Raw genomic sequence first — 25,501 nt, 5'->3', positions numbered from 1 at the left:
TCTTTTATTGTTTGTAAATAGACTTTTTGTACCAAGTGCTATAAATTATCCTTGTTCATCTCTTTGTGTGTGCTGGCGGTTAACAATTGGGCTTTTGAAAACAACAGAATTTTAATGTATTATTTATCTTTTGTCAACGTTTTCGAAACCAGAACTCAACATGGGAAGTGAGGATTTATTAGTTTATTTGCTGCTCGGCTCAGGAACCAGAAAACCTGACATTAAGACAACTGTATAAACCTGGACTAAAAGTATTATTTACATCAACTTCCTCTTACAGACAAGCTTATTTTTAGTTTATTTTTGGTGCCTAATGTTTACTGAAATCAGAACCCGGACAATGCAGTTCTGATTGAACCCGGAAGTGTTGGGATGTGTTTTATAGCGGTTGAATGCAGCTGCGCAGTGGTCAGATGGAATAAAATCAGGTCAGAAGTCAGAGCTCGACTCGCTCCTCTGAACCAACATGGGAGCGCGATTCTTATTGGACGACGTCACGGCTTTCAAGGAGGCGTTCCCGGAAGCTTGTAGTGATTGGCCAGTTTCGAATGAGGGAAAATGTAAGAGTTCTTACTCCACTCGAAAAATATAACATATTTGAAGGTTTATGTTAACATTTCAAATAGGAGCAGATGCGTAAAGATAAGAATCCCAAAATGATTGTGCCTTTAAGTTTGATTGTAAATGTTTTTACATGCGCACAAAATCGGCATTTTATCGTTTTATGTTATTTTAACTAGGGTGCAGGTGCATAAGACTCATTTTAGCTAAATACATGTTAGAACATTTTTGATTGTATTGTCTGAAGCACAAATCTGAATATATCAAAATGAAATTCCTTTTAATAGAACTTTTGCAGTTTATGAGTGATTGCTGTATTATTGTTACATAACTATTTAAATGTAATATTTAAAACATTTTTTTCATTTAAAAAAATATATAATTTAGTAATAATTCCACTCTAAAAATAAAATGCCACCGTTTATTGTTTATGGTGCCCCTTGAATCAAACTGTTTCAGTGAGTCAGTAGTGAGCCATCTGCTCGTAGACGAGCTTTGATGTGACGTCACGGGGTGTCCGGAGCAAACATGGCGCACATTCGGAGTTTGAAGGTGAGTTTAGAGAAAATAAACGCGTCTCTGCTCCGTTCCTGCAGCAATTCTGCTGCTTATATCGAACAAATGCGAAGCTTTAAGCTCTAAGCAAGCTTCCGCTGCAATGTTAGCCATTTTTCTCTTCCGGTCAGCTGATTTCCGTCTAGTTTAGTAGTTTGATGGTAACGGAGTTCAGCCATCAGTTCTGCTCATGCTTCTTTTGCCAACCTTCAGACTTTCCCATTAAATTCAATTTATAGCTTCTCAGATGGAGCCATTTTTTAAAATTAAAAATCGGTTTGTTGTCCTGTATGTTTCTATGTTGCCAAAGTGATGGACAATTATTGTTTTACACTATATTATATAAAATTACATCTTAAATCTCTAAATATTTCCAATTTTTTATCTCCAGCTAGTTATTACTGCCACCTTGACCTCAGTAATTAATATCGTAAGGTACAGAATTTCATTACTAGCCAAAAGCCAGGTCTATAGAAGTAAGTTCCAAAATAGTTTTATATATTTTACATCTGTCATCTTAAGTTATCCAAAATTGAAACAATTTATCACGATTAATCGATTTTTGAACAAAAAAAATCAATTAAATAATTAATTACTAACTGGAGTATAAAGACTCAAAAAAGGCAATTTTCTGGAAGAATAACACATTTAGAACAGTAATTAAGCCAACATTGTACAAACTTTTTGTATTTAAGGTAAAAAAAAAACAACTTTGTAAATATGTTCTACCCAGAACTACTCAACTGGCTTAATTTTAACTTAATCTGGTTCAAATTCCATAAAAACAACAACAAAGTATTTTTCTGAGGTATTTGTTTAAAATTCAGTGAGAAAAAAATCTGAATTTTATAATAAAAATAAAATTTACTTCTAAGCTGAATAGAATTGTTACCTAGGAAAGGCTGATTTCTCTCTCTCTCTCTCTCTCTCCTCCACCAACTTGAATCATTCTTTTATTTAATCTTCAAAATGTATTGTTTGTTGGATTTTGTAACAGCTGGCATCAGAGTTACAGTGTTCATGTTGGCGTTGGGCAGGGCATGGTCGGCCTGGTGACCGGCGGGGCGTCCGGTTTGGGTCGGGCCACGGTGGAGCGCCTGGTGCAGAACGGAGCGTCCGCTGTCATCGTGGACCTGCCGTCCTCCAATGGACAGGAAGTGGCTGGCAGTCTGGGAAAACGCTGCGCCTTCGCTCCTGCAGACGTGAGTCAAAGAAATCCACATCCTGTCAGGCAGAAAATTATCAAAGATTAAATATTTCTGTTAATACTGAAGTACTTTTCAGTTAAACTTATTTTTTAAATGTGATTTTATTAAAAACAATATTTCCCTTTTTTAAATGAGTAAAAGACAGACTTATTTACTTACTACAACAAGAAAAGTGCCAGAATAATCAATTATGCTGGAGAGGTTTTTGGATAGACTCTTTGGTACATTAATTACTTTATCAAGCAATAGATTTATTTATTTATTTATTGTAGATTTTGGCAGTATTAGTCCTCCATAATCTCAGTACATCAGTAAGTAAAGTTGTAATTTCCCCACAGTCCAGTAGGTGGCACTTTCTTTTCATTTTTGAACTTGTACTCTTTGCCAAATGATCTATCGCTCTTAAATGTCTTAAGAAAGTCTGTTGTTGTGACTCAGCTCTGTATTTAGTTGGATTTATGTAACAGATAAGCACAAAACATGCAGTTGAAGTAAAATTATATATTTCAACAAATAAATAGAATACTTTTGTTAGACACTATCCATGAAACAAAGAACCAGATTTTCTTGTTTTCAGACGTGTATTGTGTCGTTCCCAGGTTACGTCCGAGGCAGACATGCTTTTGGCCGTGTCTCTGGCCCGGGAGAAGTTCGGGAAGTTGGACCTGGCAGTGAACTGTGCCGGCATCGCTGTGGCTATAAAAACGTACAACTTCAATAAGAACGCCCCTCACAGCCTGGAGGACTTCCAGCATGTCATCAATGTAAGAAGAAGAGGAAGACATTCAAACATCTTGTTAGGGAATGTTTTCTGATTCATGCACGTTCTGCTGCAGGTAAATATCGCAGGATCCTTCAACGTGATCCGCCTCGCCGTGGGGGAGATGGGGAAGAACGAGCCGGACGCAGACGGACACCGAGGCTGCATCATCAACACCGCCAGCGTGGCAGCGTTCGACGGACAGGTGGAGCTTTACATCCGTCACCTGAAGCTACAGTAGCTGCTCCATTTCTCAGGTTTATCGTCTTCTCTCTCTTTGAGGTCGGACAAGCGGCGTATTCTGCTTCTAAAGGCGGCATCGTTGGTATGACGCTCCCAATCGCTCGAGATCTGGCGCCGATGGGCATCAGAGTCGTCACAATCGCTCCTGGTTGGTGTTAAAACAACAAATCTGCATCATAAACTGTGTTTCCTGTAGATGTGTTTCCATTACAGATGTGCGTGAAACTTTGTTGACCTACGGTCATAGAAGGTCATAGAAGGCACCACACAGTCAATGATTGTGAAAATCAGTAAACTTTATATGCAATTACACGCGATTATTGACTATAAAATTGCGCAAATTGGAAAAGAAATTTGCTCATTAGAATATCAACAACAATTTCTAAAAAGTTGTTTTTTGATAAAAAGTTTATGCACTAAGATGAGGTATTTTTCTGCCACGTAGAAATTTATGTATTTTGCAAAACTGCAATAGCAACACTTTTTTGCGTCCCACAAGTCGTTATCAACCACCAGATGTTACTACTGGCAGAAAAGATGAAGAAGAAGACAGGAAGTCATCTTCTTCTTCTTGCCTTAATTTTGACACGGGTGAAAAACCACCTCATCCTCGCACAAAAACTTTTTACCGAAAAACGTGAACTTTCTGTAAGCAAATTTATTTTTGTATTTTCAATTTGCTCAATTCTAAAGATTAATGGAAATGCAGCTGTTCACCATAAAATTGTAGATTGGAGTTACGAGAATAAACTCATTTAATGGAAACTGTTTTTCTCTAAAAGGTTTTTAGAGAAAAACAGTTTCAGTGCGAGTTTAGCGCACTGACTGAAATATGAATATATTTCATGTGTTTACGTCCATTGCCGCCATCATTTTCAGTGATATCATGTGAACGAGCTTGTGATTTTAATTGCATTGGTTACTTAATGGAAAAAACTGTAATTGCAAAGATTTTTGCTTATTTACAACGGAAACGCAGCAACAGTCTGATGTGAACCCGATAATGAATATTTCCTGAATCTGTCCTGCAGGATTGTTCGCCACTCCTCTCCTCGCCGGCCTTCCAGAGAAGGTGCGCTCCTTCCTGTGCCGCCAGGTGCCCTTTCCTTCACGCCTAGGAGACCCCGCTGAGTTTGCCCACTTGGTGACCTCAGTGGCAGAGAACCCGATGATCAACGGGGAGGTCATCAGGCTGGACGGAGCTATCCGCATGCAGCCCTGATCAGCTTGTCTGGGTGTGAAACTGTGAACAGTTGCCTTAGTATTTTACTTTGTAGAAAACGATGATTATAAACTCTCGCTTGAATCTGTGGATCTTTATATAAAATTTTTGTGTGTCTCAAAGTGTTGGTGTATTTCATGTTGAACATTACAGAAATAAACCTATGAAGGAATTCATTTATTATCTCAAAAATTTTTATTAGCTTCCCAAAATTTCTCAAGTGTGAGATTTTTCATGTGCATCCAGCTTTTTATTTTGAGTTGTGCATTAATATTGAATTCAACCTTTTGGAAATTTGTTAAGAAAAAGCTCTAAAAGCTGTTAATAAAAAAAAGCTTTATATGTCAGTGCAAAGTTGGGTCAGGACATTTGTGTTAATTTTGATTAAGTACATAATTTCATGTGGCTCGTAAAAAAAAAAAGATCGTTCGGAACCTTCACCGTCAGATTTACGGTATCGATTTCCGGGGATACCGTAAATCTGCCGGACAAGCAACATTCGTTGACAAGAGGGATGGATGATTAAATCGCTTTTCTTTGCCCCCTAGTTAGATTTTGCTTCGAAAAACAAAGTGATTGAACGCTGTAAAAGACTATTGTTTTGTTCAAGTTGTGCTAAAAGGAGTCGGCGTATTAGCGAAGCTAACTAAGGCTAAAATAGCATCTCAATGCTAAACATGTAGCAGCAGCACAGACGTTCCCAAGGGTAAAGTCAGCGTCCACGGTAAGTATTTGATAAACGTGTATCACTTTTGTTACAAACTGACTCCGGCCCCCACCAGAGAAGGGAAAAGTTATTTGGCCCTCACAGGAAAAAGTTTGGGGACCACTGTTTTAAAGTTTAATCGTTGTAATAGTACATTGCATCAATCTGATGATTGAACAACCTAAATAACAGTAAATGCGACAAGCTCTCACTAGCCTAGTCCCATTTATGGAAAAAGAGGTCTAGAATCCAGCAGTTATGTTTGCGTCTTTACTGGTTTTAATAAAAGAAAAAACAAAACAGATTCAAAACAAATAGAAAGTGACGGTCAAAAGACTTCTATAACGAGAAGTCTTAGACAACAGCTAATAAAAAGACCAAGGAATAAGCTTAAACAAGATACAATTACAGATCCTTTTCAAGTATAACAACAAAGAAAGCTCTCAGAAACATCTCAGATAATAAAAATTTCACTTTGTATTAAATTTCTACAATCTATATATGGCTTCGACACTATTGGAATATCTATTTATTTGATCATTTAGCAACAATTTTTTTTTAATTGAAAATGTTGCTTATTTTATTGATTTGTGGTTTTCGATAATGTCCAAAGAATGATCATGGGGAAAATATTCTTTAAACTACCACAAGTTGAATTCAACCCCAGTGCCAAAGACAGACACGCCCACTTTACGACCAAAAGAAAAGCCGGTCCCCAACACTTTAGCTTCCACACCTGTCAGACCGATATCAACCCCGATGTCGTCTGCCAGACCGACTTTAGCCTTCAGCGGACCAGCGGAGGCAGAAGCACCCGCTAACTCTGCTTTAGCGAAAGCTCTGGCATTCAGGGTCCCTGCAGAAACCCCGGCTCCTGCGCTGACGTTGGGTCCTTTAGCTTCAGCTTCAAACACGCTCCATTCAGCCCGGGCTTCACCAACTCCAGCTTCAGCGTAAACTCCTGCTTTAGGAATACGCTTCATTGGTTTGTTCTCCGGTCCATTTGCAAACGTCCCTGCTCGTGCATAGGTTTTTTTTAGCAGAGGCTTTACCAGGACGGTCAAAGGTGTCAATCATTTCCACGAGCCCAGCTGATCCGACAGTAAGGTCTGCCCCACCACGAACAGTTGCGTGGGCCTTTGCACCTGAAGTTTCACAAAATCTGAAGTTTAAATATCCAAATTTGAAAAAGAATACCATGTAGTGTCTTAGAAATACTCTACTGATTTATTAGATAATTCATTTCTAGATTCTAGAAACTTGACACTTAAACTTTACTAGTATTTCAAGAAAATCCAAATATAATAGAGAACAATGTGATTGGGTTTAATAAACATTTTTTAAATAAATCAACTGTATTAAATAATGACATGAAGATTCCCTGATCAATCATATGAACACGCTTCATTGCAGAGAGAAAATGTTTGCATGAACTTTGCTGCAACTCATAAAGTACTATATAACTGCTGTAAAAATCCAGAACGATTCTTATTTCCTGTCTTGGTGTCACTTTTAGTAGTGGTGGAAATAGCATTACTGAAACCACAGAGTACAGTTGGACAGGAGGCCCTATAACAAATGGCACTGATTGTCATGGGTGTTAACTTTAATAAATGTCTGTTTTACACCGTTTCTAAAATAACTTGGGTTAAAAGCCTACCTGCCATCTTCAGGATAAACTGATTCCTTCTGAAAGAAAGGAGCAGATTAGTCTTGAGTGTTGGAAATGCATTACATTTTTATATTAAATGCTCATAAATTTACATTATCCGGTACGATACGCAGTCATGTTAACAAGCATGAATCGATGAAAGTCAAACACCAGAAAATATAAATGAAATCCAAACCTCTATTGTTAAATAACACGGCACCGTTTAGTCACTTACTTCAGTGGTGATACTCAGATGTCGAAGTGCTGCTGCTTTCAGTTAGGTTGTATAAGTAGGGCTTTTGTTCAAACATCCTGTTTATCTTAAATGGGCAAAAGTCTTAGGAAGTGACACAACATGAATCTGAAAGAAAGTCTAGCAGCTATTAAGGGCGTAAAAAACCTTATGAGGATAAGAAAGTTGCACTTCGTATTTTGTGTTAATGTTGAATTTGATAGAGTAGATTGGAGGTTCCAGGGCAGGAAGCTGGTTTCAAACTCAGCTGCCCGGGTCTTTCTTTGTGAAGTTTCTTCTTCTTCTTCTTTTGTTTTTTATTGGCGGCTGGCATCCAACTTAAGGTGCATTTACCGCCACCTACCAGACTGGAATGTGGTCATCAGAGATCTCAGAGGGAAACATTTTTATTTTATTTTTTTTCCTCAATGATGTGTAGGATGTGCAAATCCACATCCTAACACACTCATTAATACATGAATTAATGCATGAGCATGCACTGGCATACACACACATACTTGGCCATATTCTAAATACGATTCATTAACCCAGTGTTATTTAAGAACCTAAATAAAAGATTTCTAACATAATTTGATTTATTATCTAATAGATTAATCATAGACAGTCCTATATTCTTCCTGCTTAGTGACAACTTTAAAAACTGGCGTTCCTCTAAGTATTTATCACATTCTAACAAGACATGCTTCACTGTTTCCACTTGATTGCAATAACTACAAGCCCCATTCTCATGCTTCCCTATTTTAAAGAGCGAACTATTAAGTCCAGAATGTCCAATTCTAAGTCGAGACATAACTACTTCCTCTTTCCGCCTTCCACTCAGATAATTACTATCTCCAACATTCCTCTGAATTGTATATAATTGTCTCCCATTTTCATGATTATCCCATAGCTCCTGCCAAATCTTAATAATTTCTTTTTGAATAATAGATTTACCCTCATTTTTACTCAAAGGTACATTCAGATGAACAATATCTGATTTCAAGGCCTGCTTAGCTAAAATATCTACTTCCTCATTTCCTTCTATACCTACATGAGCAGGAATCCAGACAAATTTAACCACGCATTTATTGTTATGAAGATGAACTAATAATTGGTATATTCTTAATATTAAATCTAATCTGCAGGATTTGCCAGATTTAATACTTAATAATGCTGCTTGACTATCTGATGCTATGATAAATGTATTTACTTCCCTAGTATCAGTATCAAGCAACCATTCTAAGGCCAATATAATGGCTGATAATTCAACTGTAAAAACAGCTAAATGATCAGCTGCTCTCCTCTTAATCAAGACTTTATGGTGTGGGATATTCACTGCTGCTCCAGTTCTACCACTATTTGGATCTTTAGATCCATCTGTATATATAATTATGTTGTCTTTATATCTTTCAAAATATTTATTAACTACAACCCATTCTGGAGTCTTTCCCTTTTTAAGAGTTTCACTTAATTGAAGATCAACTTCTGGAGTTAGAAATAACCATGGAGGAATTTCAGATTGAGGAACTGTAGCACTATACTGGAGCATATTTAAACCAAGATGTTTTGCCTTTATTTCCCCAATCCATCCAAAACTATTACAATTTAATTTATGATGTTCCCAACAGTCCTTCAGCACCATCTTAGTTGGATGATCACACTTATGTCCTTGTAGGTTTACCCAGTACATGAACATTAATTTCAACCTTCTTAATCTTAAAGGAAGCTCACCAGTTTCTACTTGTAAAGCAGCTAAAGATGATGTTCTGAAAGCTCCACAACAAATCCTCAATGCTTTTGTTTGCTCACTATCAAGCTTTCTCAAATGGCTGTCAGCAGCTGCCATATATGCTATACTCCCATAGTCCAAAGTAGATCTCATGAGCGCCTGATAAACTCCCAACAATGCACTTCTTGAAGCTCCCCATTCCTGTCCTGAGAGACATCTTAACAAATTATTCACTTTTTTACATTTATTTTGAACTGCTTCTATTTGATATTTCCAAGTTAAACTTTCATCGAAAATGACACCTAAAAACGTCACTATTTTCACTTGTTCAAGTTTATGATTATAAAGGTTCAACTTAACTTCCTTATGTCTTCTATAAAAACAAATTACTTGAGTCTTTGCAATTGATATCCTAAAACCCCATTTATTAGCCCACCCTTCCACTTTCAAAATGGCAGCCTGCATCTTTTTCTGCAAGTATACCTGATTATGTCCCCGAATCCATAGAGTACCATCATCTGCAAATAAAGATTTGCCTATACTACTATCTATCTCATCAAAAATATCATTAATCATAATATTAAAGAGAATTGGGCTACACACACTACCTTGGGGGGTACCATTTTCAACATCATATCTAGAGGAGAAATTCGCCCCAACCCGAACTTCTATTTCTCTACCAAATAAAAAATCCAAAACCCAATTATAAATTTTACCTCCTATACCAAGTTTCCCTAATTTAATCAATAATCCTTCTGTCCATAACATATCATATGCCTTTTCTATGTCAAAGAACACAGCTATCACTAACTCTTTGTTTGCTTGAGCTTTTCTTATTTCTGACTCTAGGCACAGAACTGCATCCATCGTATTTCGCCCTTTACGAAAACCACTCTGGAATGAACAAAATTTATTTTTATGCTCAATAAAATATGAAAGCCTATCTGTAACAATCCTCTCCATCATTTTTCCTAATTGGGATGTAAGAGCTATAGGTCTATAATTTGATGGGTCTGTTGCATTTTTACCAGGTTTTAATATGGAAATTATAACTGACTGTTTCCATTCTGCCGGAATTCTTCCAGTCATCCAAATCAGATTAAATAACTTTAATATAACAGTAAGAGATGAATATTTAAGATGTTTGAGCATTACATAACACACTCCATCCTTCCCCGGAGTTGATTGCTTAGCATTATTTATAGCTTTTTCCAACTCATACATAGAAAAGGGCATATCTATATCCTGGTTTGTGACTTCTCTCCTAGTAGTAACTTCTGGATTTTTATCTAATAAATCTAATTTATTACTTTTCATTTCTTCAGATAAATTTTCTGAACTATGTACTTTAACGTTTCTGCTAATAATTCAGCTTTTTCTTTATTACTAATCGCTATTTTCCCGTTTAATTCTAAAACCGGTAAGGAAAAACTCTTTTTAACACCATTCATTTTCTTAATAACTCTCCATACCTCTGACAATTTGGTCTCTCTTCCAATGGAATTACAATACTGTCTCCAACAAGCCTTCTTAGCTTCTCTAATGGTCTTCCTAACTATAGCTTGTGCTTTCTTATATTGAATTAGTGCCTCAAAGGTATGACATCTTTTTAACAATTTAAAAGCTTTATTTCTTCCCCTTATAGCAATACTGCATTGCTCATTCCACCATGGAGTAGACTTTCTATTTCCTCTTCCCTTTGATTTAGAAATTGAACTTTCAGCTGCATTAATAATGACAGACTTAATCATTGAATAACATATCTCCACATCACAAAACATATTTTCACCCAGTTTATTAAATTGACTATCAACTAAATTTTTAAACAACTCCCAATTAGCGTTACTTAACTTCCATCTTGGAATATGTCCCTCCTCTTCTTTCATCACTTCAGAACCAACTGAAACTAGAATAGGAAAATGGTCACTGCCCATTGGAGAATCACTCATCACCTCCCAAGAAGTTATTCCAGCTAATCTATTTGAAACCAATGTTAGGTCTAAAACACTCTTTAGATTCCTACAGCATTCATATCTAGTAGTGCTGACATCATTAAGGCAAACCAGAGAATGTAACTCAAGAAATTCTTCAATAGCCAATCCATTTGCATCTGTATTAAGACTCCCCCATATAACATTATGAGAATTGAAATCACCACACCATACAGTCTTACCTACATTTTGATCATTTACTTCATTAAGATTTTGAATGGACAACTTCTTGTTGGCATTATAAAAATTTGTCACCAACATTTGATCATTTTCTATCCAAATCTTAATAACTATTGATTCATAATTCTTCCCTATTGATTCCACTTTATATCTTATACTGTCTAGAACAAAAGTTGCTACTCCCCCTCCTTGTCTTTCTGTTCTATCATTCCTAATTAATGCATACCCAGAAATTTTGAAATCCAGATAAGGCTTAAGCCAGGTTTCTTGAATGCAAATCAGGTGAGGTTTAACTGTCAAATCTGAAATATATTTCTTAAACTCTAGACCATTACTAATAAGACTTCTTGCATTCCACTGGAGAATAATTAACATGACGAAGAAGGGCCGCCACTGCATGATTGAGGTTGAGAAGATTGTGTCTCATTTAATTTTTCCTTAATTGATTCCCAATTAACATTTTTACAATCAAGATACTTTTGGGCTGCCTTCACTATTATTTGAATTTTTTCCGTTTTCCTTTGTGTTTGAGCAGTACAGTTAACTACTTCTACCATGAACAATACAAAATCCTCCTTTGTCATGAGTAGAGTGTCACCTTTAATCTTGGAGCATTCTGAACATTTAGATCTTTCTTTTTCTCCTCCAGACACTTTCTTTGGATATAATATTGGTTGAACAGAAACTTTTTTCGTTGCTTCCGCATAAGTAATGCCAGTAGTGACTTTGATTTTCTGAACTTCTTCAGCTCTTTTACTAGCTGTGCATCCTCTAAATCCTGAACTATGCCCACCTCCACAATTACAACATTTCAGCGGAGCTCCTTCCTCACATTTCCCATACTCATGATCCCCAGCACATCTCCCACATTTCTGTTTCCCCTTACACACTGCAGCGACATGTCCAAACTTCTGGCATTTAAAGCATCGCAGGGGCGGAGGAATAAATGGTCGGACATCATAGCTCATGTATCCCACAAACACTTTATCTGGCAAACTGTTCTCTTCGAATTTTAACATGATAGAAAAACTATCACTCCTCACTCCATTTTTATTTCTTTTCAATCGTTTGGCTTCCACCACTTTCCCTCCTGAAACATTAGACTTGATGTCAACAACTGGTACATCAGGTGGAATTCCCGAAATGACTCCGCATACATACTTTTTGTTATCCAAAAGTCTTCCTCTCACATTCTCACCCAGGATTCTTTTTGTATTCATCGCCTTTTCTTTTTGTTTAATATCATTACAGATAATCAACAACGATCCATCTCTTAATACTTTAACAAATTTCACCTTTCCAACCAGAGCATTGATTTCTTTTGTGAGCTTTATTGGATTCCAGTTTCCAAAGGACACACCCTCTTTGACAAACTTCAGAATTACTTTAAATTCTGTCATCTTAATAGCTTCTCCTTCATCCTCGGAAACAGATGATTCTATTTGTTGTCTTGATTTTTTCCGTTTATGCTTAGCTTTTTGAATCTGCCAAGGTCCTTCATTTTCCACATCATCAGCACCCTCTTCCATTTCCGCACAATCACTACCTGTCACATTTCCCTCTGACATCCTTCCAACCATTCACAGTCTGGTCGTACCTCTTCCGCCAACCAGTCGACCCGGGTCCTCCAAACTTTCCTGCCGCAGGCGGCGGCTCTGCCGGTTGAACTAAACCGATCTCCTTCTTTGTGAAGTTTCTCTGTGTGAGAACTGGTTTCTACTAGAACATGGCCACTACTGCCAGGAATGACCGGCAGCCTCCTCCAGCATATCCTTTGGAACCTTTAGGGCAGGGGTTTCAAACTCCAGTCCTCGAGGGCCGGTGTCCTGCAACTTTTAGATGTGCCTCTGCTGCACCACACCTGAATAGAATAATTAGGTCATTAGCAAGGCTCTGGAGAACTTACCTACACAAGAAGGAGGTAATTAAGCCATTTGATTCAGGTGCTTTGTACCTGTTGCACATCTAAAAACTGCAGGACAGCGGCCCTTCAGGACTGGAGTTTGACACCCCTGCTTTAGGGCATTCCCAACACATGGTGGTATACAATAGTGAACTAGAAAATAAATAATTCAAGACATTTTTTACAAATAAAAATCAGAAAAATGTGTTCAAAAGTATTCGGCCCCCTTTTCTCTGAGTGCAACCCATTGCCTGATGGCAATACAGTCCACCTGTGTGTAACTTGCCCTCAGTACGAATACAGCTGCTCTGTACTTTTACACAATCTGGACCAACTGGACCTGAAATCAGGTGCGTCATAGTCAGAAGGTTAAAGACCAACCTTGATACGATAGCCGATAAGCTCCCAATCACAGATCTGAGACTGAAAGAACTGAACTGGGTGTGAAGGAAGCCAAGCCCACAGCGGTGCTGTCACCACTCTGTGTGAAGTCATCAAAACAGCTTCCCAAAAAAGACCAGACATGAACATTTTATCTGCTGTGATCCAGAAACTTGATAAACCTGTTGATGATCACCTCCGCCTGGAAGAGGTCTTTAAAGGGGATTTATCATGCTTTTAAATCCTTCCTTATGTTTAAAATCATTAATAAGGTAAAACCGCAGTACTTTGGTCTGAATTCCTCGTTATCGTAGCTCCGCAGACCCCTCGCTTGCCTTTGTTCTGAGGCGCGTTTTAGAGCAACTCATGACCTGCTTTTAACTGCAGACTCAGGAGACCCTGCTGGTTCAATCATTTTAGATTTGTCAGCAGGTTTTAACACAGTGAATTATGAGATTTTATTACATCGCTTAAAGCAGTCTGACACCAATGGGACGACTCTGCAGTGGTTTAGGTCTTATCTGTCTAGCAGAAACTCCAACTTTGTCTGCATAGATCACTTTTCTTCCTCTTCTGCTCCTCTGAAGTTCTGGTTCCCCAAGGATCCATTTTAGAACCTCTTCTGTTCCTAGGCCGTCGCTAGGAAATACTAATTATTATTTCACTGCTTCGTAGATAACATCCAGTTGTATCTCCCACTAAAAGCTTGAAGTATTCAATTGGTTGAAATTATCCTAAACTATTGGAGGGATGTCAACACTTGGATGAAGCTAAACATTTTATGTCTAAACAAAAACAAGATCAAAGTGATTTTCTTTGGTAATTCTGACCTGCTGGTTGGATGTAGCAGTGCTGTTTATTTACTTACTTGTGATTTTGTCAGGAATCTTTGGGTTATCTTTGACGGTACATGCCCCGCTGGCTCAGGTTACAGGATTATTGCAGATGATACACATTACAATGCCACTGGAATATCCAGAATTAAAAACAAACTTCCCAGCAAGATCAAGAGCAGGAGTTTGTGTATGTATATATATCTTTAGTTATACGTGTATGTAACTGGAGAAAACATTATGACTGAAAACAGAGTTTCTACAGGAACATTGCCACTACTGCAAGGGATAACCATATTAATTTTTTTCAATAATTTATGTGTATGTTACTGCTGCAAATAAGTATTTGAACACCTGTGAAAATCAATGTTAATATTTGGTACAGTAGCCTTTGTTTGCAGTTTCTGAGGTCAATGGTTTCCTGTAGTTGTCACCTGGTTTGCACACACCGCAGCAGGGATTTTGGCCCATTCCTCCACACAGATCTTCTCTAGATCAGCCAGGATTCTGGGCTGTTGCTGAGAATCAGAGTTGGAGCTCCTCCAGAGATTTTCTACGGGGTGTAGGTCTGGAGACTGGCCAGGGATAACCAACAGATGAATTCATGTATCTGCTCAGGGTTCCAGGAAATGGAAAGTGAAAGTGTGAGCTTCAAGTTAATGTGTAAAGTCCATCATGCAGTCGTTGGCACATGGTTTAAAGTTTATCTCAGGTGGATTTTGGATATGCATCACCACATTTGAGTTCATTAAGAGACATTCGTTGTTTAGGTTTTAGTAACAAAACATCAACAGAGTCGCTAACTTCTGTTGGCATACAGAGCATGGAGTAACAACTGATGAGCAGGGAATATCTTATCTGTTCTAAGAAGGAACATTTAAAAGCCAAAGTGGAAAGGAGGGAGAATAATGGAAGAGAAAATTAGTAATTTCTTTAAATGTGAAAAATTTAACTATATTTTTAACTAGTTGCAAAGCTGTCAGCTGGCCGTTCACATGGGCACCATCAAGTACGTTGTAGATAATTGTAGATACCTTTGTGACCCGACAGTAGAGCTATTGTGAGACTGCATTACTGCTGGAAACGGAAAACTGACAAAAGTTGAAGGTTTCTAACTAAAAGTGCAATTTAAACTAAATGCTCTGTAGTTATTGATTTGAATGAACAGTTAGCCAAAACATCCATCCATCCATTTTCTATACACCTTGTCCCTCAGTGGGGTCGGGAGGGTTCCTGGTGCCAAACGACTCCAATGTTTTCATAATTGTAATAATTTATAGCCGCCAAAGAGAATATGGGATGATCCATCAAGATCTTTTTTTCGTTTTCCTGTTTAAGAGAAAGACTTGTGTGCACCCTCCCTGGATGTCTGGGGAGATTATATGACTGGCGTTTCTTGATTCTTTTTTTTTCCCCCTTCAGAGATGAGATAGTTCTCTTCTTCTTATCAAGCTAAATTTTCCCCCAAAGTGACCTGCCATCGCAGCTGGAGTTAGTAACTTGAAAAATAATAACTGTGCAATTATTTGCACCCTGACAGCTAAAGTTATTTGCTCTGGGCAAACTATAGATGAGCCTTTGGCCTGGACCGTAAGCAGACTTGGACCCCGGGGTCTTTTTTTGTCCCAATGCAAACTGTCCAGCGTGGATCTAAACAGAGGTGACCCACAAGCACTATAAATGCTGCATTGGGCCAGATGTGGCACAAACTTATTCTTAAAAACATTTTTTGTTGGGGGCTGCACAGTGGCGCAGTTGGTAGAGCTGTTGCCTTGCAGCAAGAAGGTTCTGGGTTCGATTCCCGGCCCTGGTCTTTCTGCATGGAGTTTGCATGTTCTCCCTGTGCGTGGTGGGTTTTCTCCGGGTACTCCGGTTTCCTCCCACAGTCCAAAAACATGACTGTCAGGTTAATTGGCCTCTCCAAATTGTCCCTAGGTGTGAGTGAGTGTGTGCATGGTTGTTTGTCCTGTGTGTCTCTGTGTTGCCCTGCGACAGAATGGCAACCTGTCCAGGGTGACCCGCCTCTCGCCCGGAACGTTACCTGGAGAGGCACCAGCAACCCTCCTGTCCCCACTGAGGGACAAGGGTGTCAAGAAGATGGATGGATGGATTTTTTTGTTGGTGTCAGCCAGGCTCATAATCCCAGCAGATGCATGTACATGATGGTTATGTGGATCAGGCAACGTGTAAATAAGGATCTGAATGCTGAAGGCTTTGCCTGTGCCTCTGTCACGTGCACAGTCACAGGTTGGGTCGGCATTGGGTAAATGGCATCACCTGTTCTGGCACCTACAGCCATCAACATCTACAATAACTCTGTAGAACCTTGAATTAATGTGAACTACAACATTTAATTTCTCTTTGAGATCAATTAAGTCTTTTTTTAATCTTATTAAAATATGTTTTGGATATGTACATCGTATTTTCCATTAGAACTGATGGCTCAAAATAAAAATAGTAAAAATGAAAAAAAAGTCCTTAATATGAAATCTATGGACCAGTGAGTCATCGCAAAGATACAATCCACCGCTGAACCCCAACATACAAAATCAAATGAAAGCAAAGACATTAAAATAAACAAATATTAGATCAATTAAATTATTGAATTTAGTAGTAGTTTATTGATAGTACATAGATTTCAAATATTTCATTGCAGACGGTGTGTATAAAACTGGGTTTTATTCTATGATCCTTATAATTACATACATTTGCATTCAGTAACTTTATAAATGTATATTTGTAAACTGAAATTGAAACAAAATAAGATCTAAAAGTAGAGAACTTTACCAACAGTTCATCACAACAGCATCAGCTTTAAAGCTGTTTGGGTTATGAGGGTACTTTCCTAACACGACCAGATGACAAGCTTCAGGGAAAATGAAGTGAAAGTGAAAGTATGACCTTTAGTTTAATGTGTTCATCACGAAGAGGCACAGAGGGGTGAAATTAATTTTAACTGGGTATTGAGTATCCTTTGGAATATTTGAAATTTAGAAAGGAGTAACAACTGGACTAACGGCGTAATTTCTTTGTAGAATGTTGTGATATTCACAATAATCAAGTCAAATAAAATATTTCATAAAGTATTAAACAACTTGTCTCCTACAGTGGCAATTATATAAATTTAAATAAATTGAAAAGTAAAATAAAAAATGTGTTTGGTTGTCTTTTGCAACTTGAAAGAACCGACAGAAACAAAACTGTTTATTGATTAATATCTAAGAACTAGAATACATAGTTTATGTATCAAAACATTGGCAATTTCTACATTTTATAAAAATTGTATAATAAATAAGGGCGTTGGGACCATTTTTGTGTCATTCATGCTCATTCTGTTTCTGAACAGTCTTGTTTTGTTGACATGAGTCAATGCGAAGTTATGGTGCCTGCAGGAGAGCTAAGGTTAGCGTTGATGATGGATGTAGCCATTTTAGAAAACATGTTCAGCAAAGATCATCTTGATCAGCTGATGTATGTTGCAGAGTTAAAAAAAAACGATATGTTTGTATATGAGAACAAATCATAAAACATCTTCACTGTGTTGAGGAGTTTTATTTTTGCTGACTCAAGGTTTTCTCACTTCTCCTGTCCTTGTCTTGCTTTTGTTGAATAACTTTTTTAATGTGATACATTGTTTATTCCTGCTTGCATCAGTTTTACTTATATTTTCAAAAAAGAGGAGAAACGATGTTTGAAATGGTGCATTTCCATATATTAGAGGCTTCAGCCCCTATAACACCAGTTTCAGCCTGATAGTGGAGGAATGAACTCTGTCAGTGTTTCAATCTGCTTATGAGCAACATTAGAGGGTTCAGGCTCACAAATGGATGTTTGGAACAGAGAAACAAAATACAAAGAAATCTGAAAGCAAAACCAGAAAAATAAGGAAATCAGTACATCTTTATTAAGGATTTGATTATTTTAGGTACAGACTATGAGAGCATGGACAAAAGTAGATAAACACTCATAAATCAGACAAACTAGTTAACATGGGTACAGAATCTGTTTTGATTTTAAACTGGACTTTTAAAAGAGCAAATATGGAAAACATTTTCTGAACTATGACACGCAGCATTCGAGCTCACTGCCTAACAAAGACACGCTCGGTCTTTCACCAATGGTGAAGCCGGTTCCCAACACTTTAGCTTCCAGCCCGTGTGCACCAACAGACACCCCGGTGTCGGCTGCCAGACCAACTTTAACTTTCACTGGACCAGCAGCGGCAGAAGCACTTGCCAGCTCTGCTCTGGCAAAAGCTGAGGCACCCAGTGGGTTGGCGCCGGCTCCTGCGCTGGCGTTGGGTCCCTTAGCTTCAGCTTCAAAGACGCTCCATTCAGCTCGAGCTTTGCCAACTCCAGCTTCAGCGTAAGCTCCTGCTTTGGGAACACGCTTCCCTGGTTTGTCCTCCCCTCCTTCTATTGCATACGTCCCTGCTCGTGCGTAGGTATCTTTAGTGTAGGCGTCACCGGGACGGTCGTAGGTGTCAAACGCTTCCAGGAGTCCAGCTGGATCAACAGAGACGTTTGCCCCACCAAGAACAACTGCACGGTCCTTTGAATCTGAAGTTTTAAAAATGTGAAGTTTAAATCTTTATTAAGTAGACCACTTCTAGATAGCACTGTCTAAAGATGGAAAGTATGGTTTAATACTACATTTACAAAAAAATCAAATTTTGCGAAAGAGAACAATGTGATTTGGTTTGATTAACACATTAAATAAATTGAATGATTTTGTTTTATGTTTATGTTGTAGTTTACCTTTGTCCTATGTAAGCCCCTCCAGAAGACATTTTGAACTAAACGGAATTTGTGTAGAGTGAATCAGTTTAATTGCTAGTTACTTTGTTTTAAATACTGGTGGAACTAGCATTACTGAAACGACTGCATACTATATTTTCATCTGGAAATGAAGAAGTACAATAAATGACTCTGATTTTGTGATTGCCATGGATACCAGCTTTAATATCTTTCCACCATTTCTAAAATTATTTGCATTCGGTTTAAGGAATAGAGACTAAGTAAGGACTTGCCTACCTGCCATCTTCTAGGTGAAGTTATTCCCTCTGAAAGAAGAAAAAACAGATTAAAATGTTAGAAATGCTTTCATATTAAATACTCATACATTTACATTCTTTGGTAAATAGAAGTTAGAATCATGCTAATAAACTTGACTTGATGAACTTCAAATATCAGTGTTAGAAAGTCAGTTAAATGCAATAAAACCTCAATTGATTTCTATCAAACCTGAAGTCTGTTTAGCCTCTTTTATGGTGTTGCCTGGACCTTGTCAGATGTCAGAGTTCTGCTGCACTGAGACAGAGGCTGTATAAATATAGAAGAGGAGGTTCCTATCAGATGGGTGAGGCTGGACTCCTTTGTAGATTGTTTAAAAATGAGTAGTACGTAAAACTGAAACCCTAAGTTGCAGCAAACTGTGGTGCACCATTGCAGGGGGGCGTGGGATGGATGAATGAACTAAAACAATGATGAACGTGAAAATCAATGTTAATATTTGGTACAGTAGCCTTTGTTTGCAGTTTCTGAGGTCAATGGTTTCCTGTAGTTTGTCACCTGGTTTGCACACACCGCAGCAGGGATTTTGGCCCATTCCTCCACACAGATCTTCTCTAGATCAGCCAGGATTCTGGGCTGTTGCTGAGAATCAGAGTTGGAGCTCCTCCAGAGATTTTCTACGGGGTGTAGGTCTGGAGACTGGCCAAGGATAACCAACAGATGAATTCATGTATCTGCACAGGGTTCCAGGAAATGGAAAGTGAAAGTGTGAGCTTCAAGTTAATGTGTAAAGTCCATCATGCAGTCGTTTGCACGAGTGTAAAGTTTATCTCAGGTGGATTTTGGATATGCATCACCACATTTGAGTTCATTAAGAGACATTCATTGTTTAGGTTTTAGTAACAAAACATCAACAGAGTCGCTAACTTCTGTTGGCATATAGAGCATGGAGTCACAACTGACAAGCAGGGAATATCTTAAGGAAGTTGTTTTGCTGTATATATTTCAATTTTTATTAATTTCATCACATATATCAATTACTGGAAGATAATGTTTAATCTGTTCTAAGAAGGAACATTTAAAAGCCAAAGTGGAAAGTAGGGAGAATAATGGAAGAGAAAATGAGTAATTTCTTTAAATGTGAAAAAGTTAACTATATTTTTAACTAGTTGCAAAGCTGTCAGCTGGCCTGACTGAGTGAATTTAACACATACTGTGATTTAAGGAAGTTGCCGCCAGCCATCGCTATAGTGTAGTAATTTTATCTGGCCACACGATGGCGTCAGAGTCCGTTTACCGCCGAGTCAGAAAATGTTTCTGCTTGGTTTGGAACTGCGATCATCTCAACGCGAATGAGAACAAAACACAGGAGATGATTGTAGATTTCAGGAGAAATCTGTCTTAGAAAAAGCGTCTTCAATCAGAAGCTTCGTCAAATTAACTGCAATACAGATTGTTGGAGAAGATCTTTCCTGTTAATGGTCATCACCAGCGGCGCCAGATTCAGTTTTGAGATGGGGGCCGTGTGGGGTGGTTGTCACCTTGCACCCTCTGTTCTCACTTCCTACGCACCTTGAATGTCAGGTGCGCACATGCTCAATTTTGCCCCACAGTCATGTAAATGGGTAGTTTCAGTTATCAGATTTGGAAAAATGTCTCTGTTTATCAAAAGTAAAGTGTTTTTGTTCTCTTTTGTTTTGTCACCACATAACCTCAATTCATTCACCTGTCAATTTTACAACTAAGATACAATTTTATTTAATTAGCTGAGCTATGACTTTTAAAACTAAACAATTTTAAATTTAATAGAAAAAGTTTAATTATGCTTCAAGCAACAATTAATGACATTTTTTTCCCACCTTTGACTTTTTTTAAAAAAATTCAAATTATGTAGTATTAATGTTGATCATTAGTAAAACCAGCTGCTTTCTGAATGACCACAAAAAAAGTAAACGGGTAAATAATGTAACACTGGCACAAGAGCACAGTTTGGAACGGCAGTGCAGAAGCAAACTTATGCTGTAAATTCAGCAAGTAAGTAAAACTATTTAAGCGATCTAGTTAACAAGATTTATTTTAAGTTTAGAGAAGACTATAACAAAAACACTTGCTCATTTCAGTAGCAGATTTTCTGTAAGTACTGCTTCCGTGACGTCAGCCCAGCATACAAGGTCACATGAATGTGCAGACAGTCTGCAATAATCAGAGCAACACGAAGAGACAAGTGTGCAGCAGAGCCAATTAAGAGCACTCACTGTTAAAACAACTGAAACTTTGTCGGACTTTGAACACAACCAAACATTTTATTTGCAAAAGAACACTTCCATATGCCATTTATAATATGTCATCCAACTGACATTGAAAACTATTTGCATCTTAATGAGTCCAAGTTTCAGAGCTCAGAATTTTCCAAAGTACACCTCCCTTTGTTGACTGGCGAAGTAGAATTTGCAGAGTACTCAACCTCTTTTGAGGTTCACGCCATCAGTTAAGTTTTTGTGTATAAGCAGATAGGGGCTTAAGCCGCTGTTGGGAGGTTTTCAATCGATGGAGATCTTCAATCGATGGAGGCCAGAGAAGCTCCGCTCAGCTGTCGCATTTAACGCATTTAACATGGGCACCATTAAATATAGATAGAGAAGCCTGTCAACATCACTGTGTATAGATTGGGTGCTGGCAGCCTGTCTGTAATTGTAGATACCTTTGTGACTCAACTAATAGGCCCATCAGTAGAGCTATTGTGAGTCTGCAGTACTTCTGGAAACATTGACAGTTGTATGGAAAGCCTTTCCATGTCAGCATCACCAGTGAACATGTCCACCACATTCTGAGGGATGCTGATGCTGCCTGGGGCCTTGTTTATCACTTTGAGCAGCACTTGTTCGACCTCCATCAGCAAAACAAATGGGCTGACTAAACTCTCAAGTAAAGAACTGACTCCTGAAATACTCCTCTGGATTTTCCCACTGATGAGGTGCATTGCTGTCGTCATAGCGGACTCGGGAGGAACATGGGCTCCTGAACCAGTCCGTTCGTTAATGGCTGTGCTTTGTGCTTCTTCTAAGATGCTGTGGGATGTCTTCATGGATCTCATGTCTCTGGAGCATCTGCACTGCTGATTGAAAAGCTTCTGGTGAAACGTCTGTGAACTGGAGCACCCTCGCCATCTCTTCCGCAGATGAGAAAACTTTCAATCCAAACAAAACACTGACCTGCTTATCAAAGCTTGGATCCCTGGTGTTTTTTTGCATGCCTCTGTGTTTACCCCCATTCAGATTATTTCATCCAAGGTGTCATAGACTGCCTCAAAACATCCAACAGGGGTTTTGTTGCACTGCTCCTGGTTGTCCAACGGCACAGAAGTTTCAAGCCGGTGGTGGACGTGATACAAGCAGCAGCACTGATGGTGTTAAAGACGAGAAGACGTTTTGGTGAGTTTTTAATGACTTCATGTATATCTTGAATTAAACTACAGGCACCACGTACAATATTGCACTTTGAAGCAGCCTCTTGGAGGATTTCATTTAAACTGTGGTTGCACAGTGGATTGACAGATTTGGGATTAATGTCTGTAATACGTTTGGCCACACCTGCATGGAAACGGATGCACTGTATGTTATTAATATCAAGACCACATCTCAGTAACATGTCCTTGATTGTGAGGGTAATTGATGCATCATCTGTATTTGGACAGTCAGTCCAACAAAGTCTTCGTGGACGACATCATCAGATGAAACTTATCTGATATATGTAGAGAGCTGCTCATATATCCACCTCATCCAAGAAAGAAGTGAGACTCCCTATACATCTTGTGTAAAAGTTTTTTTATTGTTTCATGAGATGCATATTTCCAGAAATTTTTCTCGACTACTAGGTTCAACTAACTTTTGAAAATTGCTCTCTTCCTCATTATGGCCCCTGCCTGGCCAGGAACTGCAGACAGCGCTGCAGATCAATTAGCCCCTCTTGCCTTCTCATCTGTTCTGCCCCAACTTGTTTGTCAAGTTGAACATCTATTGGTGTTTTACTGATGTAAGCACATTTTTAAATACTTTTTTTTAATGAAAATTAGAATTCTTTCATGGCTGTCCAAAAGTTATTGGCACTTCTTCCAGTTGCTAATGTTCACGAAGCCGTCATCCCCACTTTTAGAAAAGGAGATGAGCTGTTAAACAGCGGCAAATTTGCAAACTTCACAGAAAGCTTGTTTCTTACTGACGCACAAAATTAGCCATTCTGTGCCTTTGTACCATTAGCGTTGAAATATTGATCTCTCTGCCCAAATATTCTGACTGTCTGACAGAAAAATAAGCAAATAAATACGTCTTTATTGGGGATTGAGCCATGTTATCTCAGGTTATCTCAGCGTGGACAGCAGCAGAAAAAACACTTGTAAATTAGATGAGTTGCTAATAAATCAACATGAATTCCTTAATTTGGGAACATAAATTGTTTTGGTTTTAATGTATAAGGGAAACTTTCAAAGAGTAAATATGGAAAACATTGTGTGAATTATGACAGGCAGCATTCAATCCCATTGCCAAGGACAGACACGCCCAGTTTTGGACCAATAGTGACACCGGTTCCCAACACTTTAGCTTCCAGCCCGTGTGCACCAACAGACACCCCGGTGTCGGCTGCCAGACCAACCTTAATTTTCACTGGACCAGCAGCGGCAGAAGCACTTGCCAGCTCTGCTCTGGCAATAGCTGAGACATTCAGTGGGTTGGCGCCGGCTCCTGCGCTGGCGTTGGGTCCTTTAGCTTCAGCTTCAAAGACGCTCCATTCAGCTCGAGCTTTGCCAACTCCAGCTTCAGCGTAAGCTCCTGCTTTGGGAACACGCTTCCCTGGTTTGTCCTCCCCTCCTTCTATTGCATACGTCCCTGCTCGTGCGTAGGTATCTTCAGTGTAGGCGTCACCAGGACGGTCGTAGGTGTCAATCACTTCCAGGAGCTCAGCTGAATCAGCAGAGATGTCTGCCCCACAAACAAATACAGAGGTCAGACAAGTATATGATCTTAACATTTTAAAAAGGAAAATCCTGTAGTGTATTAGAAATACTCTACTGGTTTATTAAATAGACTATTAGATTGTATCACCTGCAGAAGGCAGACATGCTCTAACTTTCACTGGACCAGTGGCAACAGAAGCACTTCCCAGGTTTGCTTGGGCAAAAGCTGAGGAACCCAATAGAGTGATGCTGGTTCCTGTGCTGTATTTGGGTCCTTTAGCTTTAAAGATCCTCCTTTCAGCTCGAGGTTTGTCAACTCCTGCTTCAGCATGAACACCTGCTTTGGGAATATGCTTCTCTGGTTTGTTCTTTGGTCCATTTGCAAATTTATCTGCTGGTCCGTAGGTAGATTCAGTATAGGTGTTACCAGGATGGTCAAAAGTGTCAGACATTTCCACGTCCCCAGGTAAATCAACAGAGTCCTGCTTCACAAACAAATACAGAGGTCAGACAATTATATGATTTTGACATAAAAAAAAAGACTGTAGAGAATTACTAATGTATTGCATAGATCATTTCTAGATTATTTATGCCAAAAAGGCAGGTAAACTTTGAAACTGAATTAAAACAAATCTAAGTCTTGCAAAGGAGAACAATGTCATTGAACACATTTTAAAAAAAATCAGCTGCATTAAATTATTAAAAGAACATTCCTTTATGAATCATAGGAAGTTATTTCATTGCAGAGAGAAAATGTTTACATGAACAACTCTTTCCTATGTAGGTTTTAGTTTTAGTGCTGGTGTAATTCAGTTTACTGAAACCAACGTGTACAATTTCAACTGGAAAGGAGGAAGCAGAACAAATGGCACTGATTGTTATGGTTGCCAGTTTTAGTAAATGTTCGTTATTTTCCACTGTTCCCAAAAGAACTTGGAATGGGTTGAAGGAATATGGGAACTCGCCTACCTGGCATCTTTAGGATAAAGTGGTTCCTTCTGAAAGAAAGGAGCACAATGTTGGAAATGCATTCAATTTTCACATTAATAATTATAAATTTACATTCTCTAGTACTACAGAAGATATAATAATTTCCACAAACTCAGCATGATAAAAATCAAACATCAGTAAAGAAAAATGAGCTATAATGAACTTCAAACCTCTGTTGTCAAAGAATTCAGCATTATTTAGTCACTTACTTCAGTGGTGAAGCTCAGACTTTGTCGGATGTCAGAGTGCTGCTGCGTTCAGAGTAGAGAAGAATTGGCTCTTGTTCATTCACTCTGCTTATATAAAATGGGCAAGAAACAGGAAGTGACGAAAATGAATCTGAAAGTAAGTCCAGAACGGATATCATGGTCATCATATTACATAGTGATGCTG

General features: G+C 38.5%; 3 protein-coding genes and 2 long non-coding RNA genes across 6 annotated transcripts; 2 read left to right on the top strand and 3 right to left on the bottom strand.

The window, feature by feature from the left end:
- The first annotated feature begins 1,020 nt into the window (after positions 1-1,020).
- On the top strand, positions 1,021-4,725 carry hsd17b10 (hydroxysteroid (17-beta) dehydrogenase 10). The gene is made up of 6 exons (XM_008414620.2): positions 1,021-1,113; positions 2,154-2,318; positions 2,924-3,088; positions 3,161-3,289; positions 3,367-3,475; positions 4,359-4,725. The coding sequence occupies exons 1-6, from the start codon at positions 1,090-1,092 to the stop codon at positions 4,547-4,549; spliced, it is 783 nt and encodes a 260-aa protein (XP_008412842.1). The 5' UTR covers positions 1,021-1,089; the 3' UTR covers positions 4,550-4,725.
- Positions 4,726-4,969: 244 nt separating this feature from the next.
- LOC145552300 (uncharacterized) lies at positions 4,970-22,396 on the top strand. The gene is made up of 2 exons (XR_014088298.1): positions 4,970-5,273; positions 22,233-22,396. It is a non-coding gene; the product is annotated as an uncharacterized LOC145552300 (long non-coding RNA).
- LOC108166419 (uncharacterized) lies at positions 5,591-7,429 on the bottom strand. Its single transcript, XR_001776773.2, has 3 exons — positions 7,142-7,429; positions 6,916-6,944; positions 5,591-6,400 (listed from the first exon to the last, which is right to left on the bottom strand). It is a non-coding gene; the product is annotated as an uncharacterized LOC108166419 (long non-coding RNA).
- Positions 17,830-20,060, bottom strand: LOC145552110 (uncharacterized). The gene is made up of 3 exons (XM_081608510.1): positions 19,399-20,060; positions 19,189-19,217; positions 17,830-18,714 (listed from the first exon to the last, which is right to left on the bottom strand). Exons 2-3 carry the CDS (start codon positions 19,193-19,195, stop codon positions 18,215-18,217), a joined length of 507 nt encoding a protein of 168 aa, XP_081464636.1. The 5' UTR covers positions 19,196-19,217; positions 19,399-20,060; the 3' UTR covers positions 17,830-18,214.
- On the bottom strand, positions 21,142-25,413 carry LOC103467890 (uncharacterized). Of its 2 annotated transcripts, none has more exons than XM_017305614.2 (4): positions 25,318-25,413; positions 25,088-25,116; positions 24,267-24,603; positions 21,142-24,143 (listed from the first exon to the last, which is right to left on the bottom strand). In XM_017305614.2, the coding sequence occupies exons 3-4, from the start codon at positions 24,568-24,570 to the stop codon at positions 23,680-23,682; spliced, it is 768 nt and encodes a 255-aa protein (XP_017161103.1). In that variant the 5' UTR covers positions 24,571-24,603; positions 25,088-25,116; positions 25,318-25,413; the 3' UTR covers positions 21,142-23,679. The 2 variants fall into 2 exon arrangements, with proteins under 2 accessions (XP_017161103.1, XP_008412837.1); XM_008414615.3 differs by having other exon boundaries at positions 24,267-24,600; positions 25,318-25,410.
- Positions 25,414-25,501: the final 88 nt, after the last annotated feature.

The sequence above is a fragment of the Poecilia reticulata genome, chromosome 7 (assembly GCF_904066995.2).
Source record: "Poecilia reticulata chromosome 7, P_reticulata-male-v2, whole genome shotgun sequence".
NCBI classification, from domain to species: domain Eukaryota; kingdom Metazoa; phylum Chordata; class Actinopteri; order Cyprinodontiformes; family Poeciliidae; genus Poecilia; species Poecilia reticulata.
Note: the sequence above shows the minus strand (reverse complement) of the source record. Positions and strands in the feature narration are given on the sequence as shown.